The sequence below is a fragment of the Amblyomma americanum genome, chromosome 6, assembly GCF_052857255.1.
Source record: "Amblyomma americanum isolate KBUSLIRL-KWMA chromosome 6, ASM5285725v1, whole genome shotgun sequence".
In the NCBI taxonomy this organism is placed as follows: domain Eukaryota; kingdom Metazoa; phylum Arthropoda; class Arachnida; order Ixodida; family Ixodidae; genus Amblyomma; species Amblyomma americanum.
Genome location: NC_135502.1, coordinates 102402406 through 102416945, shown reverse-complemented (window position 1 = coordinate 102416945; position 14540 = coordinate 102402406). Strand labels below are relative to the sequence as shown.

General features: G+C 47.9%; 1 protein-coding gene across 1 annotated transcript; it reads right to left on the bottom strand.

Annotated features, from left to right (window-relative positions):
• Window positions 1–2389: 2389 nt before the first annotated feature.
• Window positions 2390–14159, bottom strand: LOC144095422 (uncharacterized). Its single transcript, XM_077629166.1, has 2 exons — window positions 13299–14159; window positions 2390–2578 (listed from the first exon to the last, which is right to left on the bottom strand). Exons 1-2 carry the CDS (start codon window positions 14157–14159, stop codon window positions 2390–2392), a joined length of 1050 nt encoding a protein of 349 aa, XP_077485292.1.
• Between the last annotated feature and the right edge of the window lie 381 nt (window positions 14160–14540).

Here is a 14540-nt window from a genome sequence, read left to right as displayed (position 1 = left end):
CTAAATATTGCATTCATAATTACCAAGATTTTCGGATGTGATACTTTGTCAAACGCTTTGGCGAAGTCTAAGAAAATTATGTCAATCTGTCCTCGGATATTTATTGTTTGTGAAAGATCCTCATCTGTCTGAACAAGCTACGTTATTGTAGACAACTTCTTACGAAAACCATGTTGCACTTGTGATAATAAGTTGTTAGTTTCTAGATAATTTGACAGATGATTAAAGACTATGTGCTCAAGCAGTTTGGAGCAGGTGCACGTAAGAGAAATGGGCCTGTAGTTACCTACGTCTGATGTGCTCCGACTTTTGTGAACCGGAATTATTATGGCTTGTTTCTAGGCTGTAGGAACTGTTCCTTGGGTAAGCGAAGTTTGAAAGATGATAGTAAGATATTTAGCGACCCACTGAGCATACCTATATAGAAACTCATTCGGGATGTTGTCGGCGCCGGTGGATTTCTTTGTGTTAATGCGCAGAAGAAGGTTCAGGACTCCTTATTCGTTGATGAGAAGGTCAGAGACTGGAGGGCGATCAGAGTAGTCATAAAAGAATGAAAGTATGCCATCATCGTTGGTGAACACGGAGGAAAAAAAGGAATTGAAATTTTCAGCACGATCTTGAGTACTTCGTTCATCTTCCACTTTATGTTGCTTCTTTGTGGGGTTTACATATCTCCAAATTTTCTACGTGGTTCATTAAGAAAAGTTTTCAGTGTTAGATTAAATAATCTCTCCTTGGATTTCTTCCAAAGCTGATTTAGATCTAGCAGATTGAAAGTCCAGATATTGGACGCTTAATTCCTGGTGCATGTAGTACGAGGACATGTTCAAGGATAAAATAAACATTTTATAGTCAGATAGCCCTTCATCAGCAAGGCATGCATTCACATACCTTGTCAAAGCACCGGAGATTAAAATAAGATGAAATACCGATGATCTGGTTGCACATACCCTAGTAGATTCTTTAACAAGCTGAGTTAATTTGCACGAATATACCAAATCCAAAAACACCTCAGAAGAAGAAACATCTGTGACTCCGACCACGTACGAATCCCAGTCAATAACTGGGAGGTTAAAGTCACCTAGTAACAGTATGCTGTCTTGCTCTTTTATAAACGTTTCCATGATTTCTCTTAATTGCAAGATATGTTCTACAGGAGAGTTTGGCGGCCTTTATACGCCACCAATGAATACAGTGCGATTATTCAATTTCGTTTTAATCCATACAGCTTCAATATCACCTGGTACTTCTAAAGTGGAAAAAAACGGTGTTAGTCTTGACCAGAAGAGCCACGCCTTCGCCTCTTCCATCTCGATCCCTCCTGACCAGCGCGTAACCAAGTGGTGCGATTTCACTATCGGGTATAGTTTCGTTCAAACAAGTTTCCATAATTACGGCAATGTCAGATTCCTGATCAATAACTAAAGCTTCAAGCGAGTGCGCTTTGTTTTATACGCTTCTAGCGTTTGCGTAGATAATTTTGAAGCAAACATGTTGATCCTGCACTTGTCAATTGTCGCTTGCCTCTGAATCACTTCCCAGCTTGAACCTTTCCACACGCTCATTTCAGCTGTACAGCGCATTACTGACCTTCAATTTATCAAAAATAAGGGTTACCTTTTTTCCTGCCTCCTTTTTCTCACTTGCCGATTCCCATAGTTTTTTTTTCTTATTCTCTGTACTCTTTTCAGAAATCCTCACTGATACTGCAAGCCGTATTATTTCGTTTAGTGCAATTCTGCATAAATGTCAATTTTTCCCCATGGTCAGCCACCCTCAGGATGACTGGTCGAGTTTTACCAGAAAGTTTGCCTAATCTGTGAATTCTTTCAATAGAAGTTACATTCACGTTTAGAGTTGCGCTAAAAATTTCATCTCTAACTTTATTTACAAAAGTTTCTTCGTTTTCATTTTCGTCTTCTGCAATTCCTCTGATAATATGGTTATTTCGTCATGAACGATTATCGAAATCGTTGAGATGTTTGACCAAACTAGAAGTATCATCAGTGCATTAAGCTACAATTGTTTCAAGAGTTGTGAGTCTGTTCCGGGTTTCGCTTAAGCTTTGTACCTTAGTTTCAATACGAAGAAGCCGGTTCTGCATATCTAGTATTCTTGTTTAAAACGAGCCTTGATTTTCTTGAACCGCAGTAAGCTTAGACAAAATTTCTTTCTGATTCTGGAGCAACTCCTTGCACATATCGTCCGTTATAGGTCCTGGATTTTTCTCTACGTCGCCAGAGACACCCAACAACAGGCCTGCAACGGAAAAACAGTCGCATATACATCAACGACCACTCGTGAACACGACAGCACTACAAGAACAAGAAAATCGCTATGGATGTCATTTTCTTTTTGGTCACTAACCTGCTTGAACAACAGAACGTCAGGCGACATTGTCGCGGCGATGCCGCCGTGTTCGCAGAAGCTGGTAGGTGATAGTCCCGCTTTTATAGAATGCAGCTGCCGATGCATTCTTGGCATGCGCTCTGACGTCATCGTGCCCCCGGATGGTGAGCTGAAGATACTGTCCACGTGTTGCTGATCCTGGGTACAGGTGCCCTCTGCAGACTGACTGGAAACACCGCCCACACAGATGTGTCGTGGTAGGCACGCATCTATAGCGAGGCTTGGTGAGTCCGGAGTCTAATGATTTTGTTGCGGCACCACCGTGTTCACTAACGCTCTCACCTCGTTGGCCGCTTCCACCATAACAAGGTAACCATGAACTACTCTCTACAATGAATATATTTTTATACTCTGCATAAGCGGCCCTCAATGTCGGCAGACCATTATTCTTACCTGTATCAATTTCATCGCTCTGATTATAATGCCTAGCAGTAATCAATGGTTGTGTAGTACTTCATTGCGCCAAAGCGCTGCTCATTTAGTGAGACGCCAAAAATAGGTCTTCTCTCTGTGTTTGGAACCAACAACTCCGTCCTCACATCCTGTTTTCACGTTCTGTCTTAGTTAAAGAGCAATTTATCACTGGAATAGTTACTGACGCGTTTGCTTCAATCTTCAATGAAATGACGTGCTTTCCCGGGTGCAGTTTGCCTGCATTTCTATTTCCTTGGTGCCTTTTTCTTCTAGTTTTCATCGGTTTCAACGATTAAACACCATTTATGGAACCATTGTTTTTGCGTAAACGCAAATATTAGTATAGCCGACATGGGAATACTGAATTGATCTCGCGCTGGTTGAACGAGTTAGATCTGCGTCTGCGCACGTACTTCTTGATGGGTGATTACAACGCCGCATAAGGCATATCTGGGCATTCTGAACATGCGTTTTGTCTGCAGAGACCGTCAACCACTCAGGGTCAATACGAAGAACCGCGGTGGCAATGCCACAAATGGCGGCAACGGCATACGCTTGTTTTGTTTTCGTGTATACAGCTCTTATCTGCTCTGTATCTGATTGGTGAAACTCAGAGGCAGCTAGAGCAATCGATTTTTTTTTGCTTTAGAGGGGTTTAGCGTCCCAAATCGACTTAGGCTATGAGACACGTTTTAGTGAAAGGCTCCAGACATTTCAACCACCTGGCGTTCTTTACCGTGCTTTGTAGGGGACGAGGACTTGTCAAGCTGCTATCGCAGCTTTTTGCCTCGCCTCCCCCATCTTTGATGGAAATAAATGAAATGAAATATATAATTTCGCCTCCATAGAAATTCGAACGCCGCGGCTGGGATCGAACCCATGCCTTTCGGTTCAGCAGCCGAGCGCAATAACGACTAAGCAACCATGGCGGCTCTAGAGTAATTGACAGTGGTGGTGCGGAAAATGTGCAACAAAATGTACGCTGCGCATTCAGCTATATAGGTAGTAATGAAAACATTGCGGACGCACGAAGTTGAAAAAAAAAATGCGCAGACGAACTTAAGAGTGCTTACATGTGGGAATTTATTTATTTACAGAATACCTACGTTGCCCGGGGCCATAGTTGCAGGAGAGACAGTTTTAGAAACATGTAATTCGCAAAACGCCAGAAAACAGTCAGCACCTTGGTAATACACAACAAAAAGATCTTAGATTTATAAATACAGCCGTCAATAGAAATCATGGTTATTGCAGACACAAACATGTTCTTCTGAAAGCAAATTCCACTCTTTAACTGTTTTTGGAAAAAATAATTTAGCAGAAGTGTTCGTTTTGCAGTCATGTTCGCTCATCTTTTCGGAGTGGTCGTCCGAGTCGACGGTTACATTGGCTCCAAACGATAGTTGTGCTTAGCAGTGCCTGTTTGATTAAGGAAGTATACTGTGGAAGAATTTGAGGCAGAACATTTTTTTTCAGGCGCTAGATATTTACGAGCTCAGCGTGGCCTTTATCCCAGGGATGCTTTGAAAATGGTTATAAATATTGGGGGCGAATCGGGAGGCTGATTTTGCAGTTTTTCGGTAAAACGTATCAAATCGTTCTCATATATAGCTCCCGAAAAGTGCATACGTAATAGAGGATAGATCTGACGTGCAAAATAGAAAATTCTTCTTTAACATCCTAGGAGGCTGATTTGAATTTTCTACGAAAAAAAACATCTTCATTGCCTTAGTTACTGGCTGCTGGAAAAGTGCGTTCGGATTAATTTTCTGCCTGAAATAAACGCCAAGGTACTTGTATTCTGGCGCGATTTTATTGTTATGTTTTAAACTTGTTAATGGGTTTGTGTCTCGAGCTTTTTATTTGAAAAACGGACATGATTATATTTACTAAGGATAACACCCGTACTGCAGCGCAAACACCAATTTGCTATCTTGTAAAGGTCCCTCTCAAGGATTGGTATGTCTGTTAGTGAATTTATTTCTCTGTATGCAGCGAAGTCATCTGCAAATAGTCTTATGGGGGACTGTATGTGTTCTATAATGTCATTAATAAAAATCATAAACAACAGTGGCCCCAGAATGCTGCCCTAGTGCACTCGTGAAGATACTTTAATGTACGATGAGCTACAGTCGTTGAGGATCACACATTGTTTACGTTCGTTTAAGTATTTACGTATTCAGTTTTACGTTTAATAATGTATTTTCAAAAACGCTACTTTAATATTTATTAGACGATGAGATATGGTGTCAAACCGTTTCCTGAAATCGATGAATACTGCCCTTGCGTTCTTATTCTTGTCTACATATAAAGTGTTCACACTGAACTAGTTATGTTTGTTGCATGAGTGACTGTCACAACAACCGGGCTGTGATGTAGTTAAATGTCGACGAATTCGAACTATTCAAGTAACTGTCTGAATTATATAGGCTCAAAAATATTGCTGGAAACTCAAGTTAAATCACAGGCCTGTAATTCTTCACCACTTCCTTATCCACTGATTTAAAGATTGGATTAACAACTGCAACCCTGCAGTCCTGTGGAACCAACGAAGTCTTAAAGGTGGCTTTATATATAATTCAGAAATATTGTGCTATTACACTGCAGCCTTTCTTCAGAATACATGATGGCACTTAATCAGGACCCAGAGATTTTCGAGGTGTCAAATTCCCGTAAAGTACAGTCGATACCATGTACACCGAAGTTTATTTCGGGCATGCAATGGTGAGAGGCACAGGTAAGAGGAAGTGATGTTGTTGTAGTATTCCTAAGTTTCCGAGGAAACCCTGATTTGAAATACAGATTAAATATCCCATCCTTCACAGCGTCTGTCTTTAGAGTATGGCCAGTCGATATTAGCGGGGTAAGGGATGTGTCATCGGTTCTACTTATTTTTATGTATTTCCTGAAGGGTTTAAGTTTTTTGTTCAGATCTGTGTATAATGGGGTAAAAAATAAGTGATTCGCTTTCTTAATCGTGAGCTTTAGCATCCGGTTCGCATTCATTAAACGCTTGCGGTTGAGTGAACTGCTACTATACAACGTTTTTTGTACGCGCTCCAAGCTTTCCTTAATAATCTACGCCGGTTTATTTTTCTTTTGCCGCCGGAATCTCATAGTGAGGTATTGCTCTTGGAGTTCTAACACAATGTTTCGAAAGCATTCCTGACCATGCGTGCACTGTTTACGCGTAATGTTTGTACATGCGTTAAAGTTGTTTTTTACGAGTTTATATGTATGCGTATTGGCTGCTCAGCACCCACACACACGCGCGCGCGTACGATACCATCTGGAATGCTGTACGAGAATCGCTTGCGTCAAAATATTGATACGAACGTCTGGGATGGCCAAGACAAGTTTAAAGTGCATATGTCGTTGGTTCGAATCCATGTATCATGCTGGACTCCAACTTGACTACCAAACGTAAGCTATATGGAACAAGATATGATATGGTACCACAGGGAACACTGCACGACAAACGCTTGCGTCTCAATTCTGGTGGTAGTGTGGTCGGGAAAGCTGGTGCTAAGTGGAGGTCGAACAGTGGCGAGTACGTGTAGACGAACAACATGTATAGGATTGTGCAAAATACGCGTGCTCGGCTTGCTGTGTGTGTCATAGGGTGGCTTTATAGAGTTATGCTATATTTCTTTCCATTGTTCGGATTCTCTACCCCTCCTCCCTCCCCCATACACACACTCACATACACGCACCGCCTGTTTTTCTCGTAATGAAACTAGTAATGATTTCTCGTTAAAATAGACTTACAAGCACAAAGTTAGTGTGACTGCTTTCGGGGCTCAGGACGCAGAAGTTAGAGGGGGAAAACAATGAGCCATCAAGCCCCAAGTTCCATGGCTGCCAAATAAGATGGGTCCACTTTTGCGACGCCATGACGTAATACGGTAGCCAGCCTTTCAGTGGGAAGTATGTTCTCGGTCAGCGCCTACGCTAAGCCGCACCTGCACCCACAACTTTCGTAAGCGTCGAGATGCTGTCGCAGGTACAGATTGCGAGTGAGAGAGAATTGCAGATCAGGAAAACGCACAAATTTTGTCTGAAAGGCGCGTGTATTTAGATCGCATATTTAAAGTGGATGTAACAAGAAGCACAAATTTGAAGAACCAGTTGTGCTAAACCGGCAAACGATTCTATGGATTTTCTGCCATACATTTTCAGGAATAGTGCTCCGTTTTCCGAAGATCGCCACATCCGTAGATAGGAGACACCGCGAAGCGCAGGAGCGTGACGAAGCAGCAAACGGCGACGTTGGAATGCGCTGTCCATCGGTCAATGCCAATCACCTGCGAGCGCGAGCCTTTCTCACATTTCTCTTCCTCGTTATTTAAGCCGTCGCTCGATGTGACAACGTGGCGCACTAAATGTAATGATCGGCTTAAGTGCTGAACCTCTCCTGTGCAGTGCGCTGCTTCAGATTGCTTGGAGATACAGGGGTCTCGAATGCACAAGCTTTGACGTACACAGAACAGTGCGAATGGAAGCACCGAATCCGCATAGTTCATCTTGCAACCGATTCTGCAAGCAAAAGAGTGCAGAGACAGGGCCCCAGTGTACGCTCCACCGACATCGGAGCAAAACGGCACACAGGCGAAGATCAATCAGCGCCTGCCATATAAGCAGAGGCAAAGTAGATTAAGTTGCATAAGTTTACGCCCGTATTCTCTGGACTCCCGGACACCGGCAATTAGTGTGATAATTAGTGCGCGCACCCAATATGCAGAGAAATAGGCTGCCGTGAACCAGGCAAAGACCCAATCAAAGCTAAACCTACGGTCCTGAACTGCCCTCCTTTTCCAACATACTAGACAACTGCTGCAGAGAAGTTAATACCTCTCTCACCACCCCACCTTAACCTCTCTAGTGCCGAGACCAGCATGCCATGGCAAATGCACACCAAGTGTCATTCGAACCTTCACCACAGGCGGCACGCAATACACCCCCTCCCTCACATGCCACCCCCCCCCCCCCCCCCGATATGTGTCAAGTCTGCACCAAACAGGCCTATACTTTTTCTTATGAAACTGTCCTAACCGGTAGTGATTCCGCAACCTGATCGTCTGTTCTCGCGAAATTTCTCTGTCCGGTGCGCAGCTGCAAGGCCGGCAACAGCTGATTGCCCGGGTCCTCAGGATCATGTCAGCTTTCGCAGTCCTGCACTAAGAACGCCGCCCATGAGGAACAACGTTAGCACTCTTCATCGGCTGAGTGCAGTTTTTCACTCCCTCACTTTCAGCAACTGTGTCTGCTACCAAACTAGAGTAGAGGAGGGTGTAAAGGCCAGAGAATGCAGAATGTACAACGAAGCTTTTTCTGGCCGCCACAAGGAGAACACACTTCTTCAGAGTGGCTTGGTTTCCTGTCGATGAAATTCGAGGTGCAGGCGGGTGCCGTCGATTCTTTGTCCTCGGGAGGGCAGAATGTGGCTTTTGCCAGTACAATGATTCTGCAGTGTACGATTTCCTCCGCGTCATTTGCACCGCAAGGAATAATTGTTTTTAAGACATAACAAACCCATGCCCATGCTATTCATTTATCCAGTCTGGCGCTGAACCTTCTCGAGCACACACTACTGTCTGTCATTTAGCTCGCTCATAACGCGAACAGGGCTGCTTTCTAGCAAACGAGTGGAAGGCAGCCGACACGACGTGCTTCCAGGATGCGCTCAATATTTTCCGCGAAAATGTACAGTCAGCAACGGTCACAAGTCTCTGGCGTGTAACCGCTTTTTTTTCTTTCTTCTCTCACAATTGTTTTTCTTGAATACACCGAAATTGATGCGCTCTACGTGACAGGAACGAATAGCGCGAAAGTTTTCCTGTCTGGAACCGGGACTAAAGCTGTGTCGTATGAGAGCGTCAGATGCTCATACGCACTGCGGGAGAAGGGGGGAGTGCGTGATGAGAGGCGTTTGAAACGAGTTTGATGCTCGCTCTTCTCGCTTGCTTCCGCAAAGCGGATTGCGGGAGGAGAGCTTGAGCGCCCAGGGACCCGAACGTGATCGCGAGTGCACACGTGAGCACGCCAGAAGCGCCACTCGAGCGCCCGACAAAGAGAAAACGAAATTCGACGTCCGAGTGCGTTAATTAGAAATTCATTACCATCTCTCATATGCAAATGGAACAGGAATAATGGCGGGATGAATTTTTCATGATTGCTTGGCGAAGTTTCTAGTGACTAGGAAAATAAAACGGACGCAGTCTGAGTGAAAGCAACCCCAAAGTAATAATGAGGTCTCTAAGCTTGCAACAAAGGTCCGGCCCGGGTTTAGATGGGCTGCCCACAAAAAACACCTGCCCAAAAAGAAGTGCTTGTCCTGTTTCTTTGTTTCATTTTTCCTGTTTTGCCTCTATCAAAATGCGGCCACCGCGGCCGCGATGCAACCCATGTTCTTCGGAACAGCAGCCGAGCCCCATAGCCATCGCCGTGGATTGAAAGTTGTGGGGTTTTAGTAAGGGACAACAAATACGTTTTCCCCGTTTAACCGCGGCTCACACACTTCAAACCGCCGGACCCCCCCCCCCCCCCCCCCCGTGATCGCGTACGCTACCGCGCGCACGCCGACCACGGTGGGCCTTGCTCTGAGGGAACAAAGGAACGACACTGTGCCTGACGCAGGCATTTATTGCTGTAACAACAGTAAGGCCAGCCGGCAACAAAATACGCTAAGTAATCAAAATCGTCCGACTCACCAGCAAGGTTGGGAGCGAATTTTATCCCACGCTAAGGGAGAGTATACAACGTGGCCGGACGGGACGAGATGCGGGAGGACGTTCCTCCCCACGACGCCTCGCCCCGCTGGCATAGAGCGGAGTGCTGCGGGGACACGTCCGCACACAACGAGCGCCTTAGTCCAAGAGGACGTGCTGCCCCCCCCCCCTCCAGCCCCCGCGCGCTCGCTCGCAGCAATCACGCCGTCCGTGGCGCTCGTGTCGCTGCGACGCCAGCGCCATCCCTTGTTAACAAGTTAAATTAACTCACCAGGGAGGGTACATCGCGGGAAAGCCGACCAAAGAGGACAGCGAGGCACGTCCTCACGAAGCATAAGCATAAAAGGGCTCTTTATATACCAGAGAACGACTATAAGATTCTAGGCGAGCCAGAATGGGTGGATTTTTATTATTTCTGGCTCCTAAGTGCTCAACAGTAATGTTCAAGATGGACCTCCCTGGTGCCCGCGCAAAGTATGAGCTTAAAGTCCTGATTCATTGACGCCACGACCCAGGAGATTCTAGCACTTGGGGAAGCTAGGGTGAACACTGGTGACAGTGGTCTTGTGAGTCTGAAGGCAATAACTCTCGTTTCATGTGCAGCAAGGATGGTTAGTCTTCTGAGATGAAACATTCAGCTTCGTTCCAGCGCGTGTCTGAAATGAACTCCTAGGCACCCTGTGTAACAACTGTCCATCCCACTGTGCCTGCATTGATTCTTGCAGTACACACTGAAGGCAGGCACTTCTAAATACGTCAATATCTGACGAATTTAAACATATGCAATCACCACGCCACCAGCAACCTGCACTTTTAGGGGTTCCACAAGTTTCGCGCTGCACAAATCCAGGAGCCAATGCCTATCGGTGAAGTTGCACTGAGTAAAAGATGTGGCCTATTGTCACAAATGGGTCGCAGAATCAAAAGGCTATGCAAAGGCCGCAAGGAATCAAGCAATGTCCCAACTGCCAAGCGCACGCGCGATTCACTTCTTCTTTGTCCTCAAGGTGCCGCCCGGGTACACCTGGCGGAATTATTCTCCCTCCCGATCAAAAAAAAAGGAAGCAAATATGTGGGCGCACTTGGAGCGAACGAGGTGCCCGTTACTGCGTTAAGTACGGCTTCATACGCAGTGCGTGCACGACCTCAGGCTGCGGTCGACGGCGTGAACTGGGCAGAATGCCATCGGGGAGGACTTCATACGTAACATCCGTGATGCGGCGCAGCACTGGGTATGGTCTAAAGTAGAGGCTCAGGAGCTTCTCCGACAGGCTGGGGCGACGTACCGGGGTCCATACCCACACTTTGTCGTCGGGATGTTACTCGACGTGGTGATGTAGATTGTAGCGTTGTGCATCCGTTGCCTGCTGCCGGCGGATGTGCATACGGGCCAGGTGGCGGGCTTCCTCTGCGTGCCGGGTAAATTCATCGGTGTCTGGCGTGAGCGCCTGATCATCACGGGGGCGCGGAAGCATGGTGTCGAGCATCGTTTGGACATCACGACCGTAGACGAGGCGAAACGACATAAATCGAGTCGTTTCCTGAATCGTCATGTTGTAGGCAAACGTCACATATTGGAGGATCTCGTCCCAAGTCTTGTGCTGTACGTCGACGTACATTGTGAGCATGTCTGCTAAGGTTTTGTTGAGGCGCTCCGTGAGCCCGTTTGACTGCAGGTGGTATGCAGTAGTCTTGCGGTGGTTCGTGTGACTCAGCTGGAACACCTCGTGCATGAGCTGCGCTGTAAACGCGGTGCCCCTGTCGGTGATGACGGAGGACTGGGCGCCATGTCGTAAAACAAGGTGCTGTATGAAGTAGCAGGTGATTTCAGAGAATGTACTGCGCGGCACCGCCTGGGTTTCCGCATAGCGCGTCAAATAATCAGTCGCAACTATAATCTATTTATTGCCAGAAGCCGACACAGGGAATGGGCCCAAAAGATCAATGCCGACTTGGTCAAAAGGTGTGCGAGGTGGCGCAATTGGTTGGAGCAAACCTGCGGGCTTGAACGCTGGTGAATTACGACGCTGGCACTCACGGCAACCTCTGACGTAGCAGTGGATGGTCTTTGCAAGTTTAGGCCAATAATAGCCCTGACGCACTCGAGCGGGCATGCGTGCAAATTCCGAATGGCCAGAGGTGGGCTCATCATGACAGGTCGAAAGGTTGTCGTCGCGGAGGTCTGATGGCACCACTAGGAGGTAGGGCCGGTCACCGTTGCTGGAGTTTTTCTTGAAAAGTACGCCATTGCGAATGCAAAACGGGAACCAGTGGCGGCAAAAGTGTCTAGGTTCGTTGGAAGCATGGCCCTCCAGGTGATCCATGAGAGACCGCAGGTCAGCGTCAGAACGCTGCTTTGCCACTAAGTGCGAACTGCTGATCACACCTAGGAAACGATTGCCATCCTCTGCGCTGTCATCAGCTTGCTCGACAGGTGCGCGTGAGAGCGTGTCGGCGCATTCGTGTTCACGTCCGGACTTATAGGTAATTGTGTATTCAAATTCTTGAAGGCGAAGGCTCCAGCGTGCTTGGCGGCCTGATGGGTTTCGGAGATTGGTAAGCCAGCACAAGGAATGGTGGTCGGTGACCATTTTAAAATGACGGCAATAGATATAAGGCCGAAATTTCATCGTGACCCAGACTCAGCGAGGCACTCCTTTTCCGAGGTGGAGTAGTTGATTTCGGTGCGCGAGAGTGTGCGACTCGCATACGCGATCACACGTTCCACGCCTTCTTGATGTTGAACGAGGACGGCACCAAGCCCGATGTTGCTAGCGTTGGTGTGTATCTCTGTAGCAGCCTCCTCATCGAAGTGAGCCAGCACAGGGGTAGTGTGCAGCCGTTGGGGTAGTGTGCAGCTCTGTGAAAGCAGCCTGTTGCTCGGCAGTCCAGACGAACGGTGTATCGTCACGTGTTAAACGGGTGAGGGTTTCAGCGATCTTGGAGAAGTCGACGATAAAACGACGGTAGTAGGCGCACAAACCCAAGAAGCACTTGAGCGTTTTCTTTGTAGTAGGACGGGGAAACTTGGCTACGGCGGCAGTTTTCTCGGGATCGGGTCGTATGCAATCGGCGCTCACAACATGGTCGAGATACTTGACCTCTTTGTAGCCAAAGTGACATTTCTCGGGTTTAAGTGTCAAGTCAGCCAACCGCTGGGCGTCCAGCACGGTCCGTGGGCGTTCAAGGTGTTGGTCGAAGGTTTCTGAGAACACCACCACGTCATCTAAGTAAACTAAACAGGTTTGCCATTTGAGGCCAACCAGGACAGTATCCATCATGCGCTGAAACGTCGCTGGCGCAGAGCAAAGGCCGAAGGGCGACACCTTAAATTCATATAGGCCGTCGGGTGTGATGAAGGCCGTTTTTTCGCGGTCACGTTCATCAACCTCAAATCTGTCGATAACCGGCCTTTAGGTCGATCGACGAAAAATACTTGGCGCGGCGAAGTCTGTCGAGCGAGTCGTCGATGCGAAGCAGCGGGTAGACGTCCTTTTTCGTTATGGCGTTCAGCTTACGGTAATCCACGCAAAATCGCAGTGTCCCATCCTTCTTCTTAACAAGCACGACGGGCGACGACCGCGGGCTCTTAGAGGGCTGAATAATGCCGTCTGTAAGCATCTCCTTCACCTGCGTTTGGATAGCGTCGCGTTCCTTCGGGGAAATGCGGCATAGCTGCTGTCGTATGGGGCGAGCGTCATCAGAAGTGATGATCGGATGCTTCGTGATCGTCGTTTGCCGCACTTTCGAGGAGGATGCGAAGCAGGTTTTGTACTGGAGCAGTATGGCGCGGAGGTCGCACTGTTGAGTCGCTGAGAGCCCGGAGCTAATATCGATGCGATCCAGGGACGTGTCCGGACGGTCCATGGCCTCGGAGGCAAAGCACTCAGTAACATTGGCCAATTGGTCGGCCCACGCGACGGCAGTAGCTCGGAAAAGGTGACGAGGTTCGCTCGCAAAATTAGTAATCAGGAGTTCCGACCGATCGTCACGGAGGTGGACGACACTTCGAGCCGCGCAAATGCCATGTGTCAGCAGCAAGGAAAGGTTGCCCTCGGCGACTGCAGCTCCATCACGTAGCCCATCATCGCATTCGACGCTTGCAAAAGCACTGGAGCGCGGCGGGATCAAGACACTTTCAGTGGAAATACGAAGGGCGGAGCTGCGTTGCCGAATGCCGGAGGTCTCGTCGGCTTCCGCTGCCGAAAACGTAACGGTTCTGTGCCGCAGGTCAATAACAGCACCATCCTCACGCAGAAAATCTACGCCCAAAATCAGGTCACGAGAACAGTCACGGAACACCAGGCAGCTAATTATGAACGTCGAGTCGCTGATCTGGACCCTTGCCGTGCACTGTCCAAGCGGAGTAATGATATGGCCCCCCGCCGTCCGGATCTGCACGCCAGAGCAAGGGGTTGTAACTTTCTTTAGAAGAGCTGCCAATTTGCCACTGATAACTGAAAACTCCGCTCCTGTGTCCACCAACGCGCTAATGCTGTGACCATCGAGAAGCACGGGTATGTCGAGAGAGAAGCGGTCCTTTAGTTCAGCTGCTGTCGTCGACGTCGTCAAAGCGCTATCATCGGATTTCTGCGTCGTCTGCATCGTCAGGGGGTCTTTACAGCGTCGATATCCAGCGACCATGCCACCGGAGGTCGCTGTCCTCAGTTTTCCCGGCGAAAGCTGGGCGAGAGGTCTGCCGTCGCTCGCGAGGAGTTCTGCACATTTGGTGAAAACGATGGTTGGCGAGGTGACGGTGATCGGGACTGATGGCGCGCCATGAACCACTGAGGTTGCTGGGTCAGGTACTCTTCAATCTTACGCGGCCGTTAGCCAAACCGGGGCCTTGGCGCATCGGAGGGAAAACCCTGCAGGCCAAGCTCTCGATATGGGCACCGGCGAAACAGGTGACCGGCTCCCCACAGTGGAAGCACAAACGCCGGTGGTCAGGGCCCCGCCAGACGTCCGCTTTGCGCAAGGATTCTC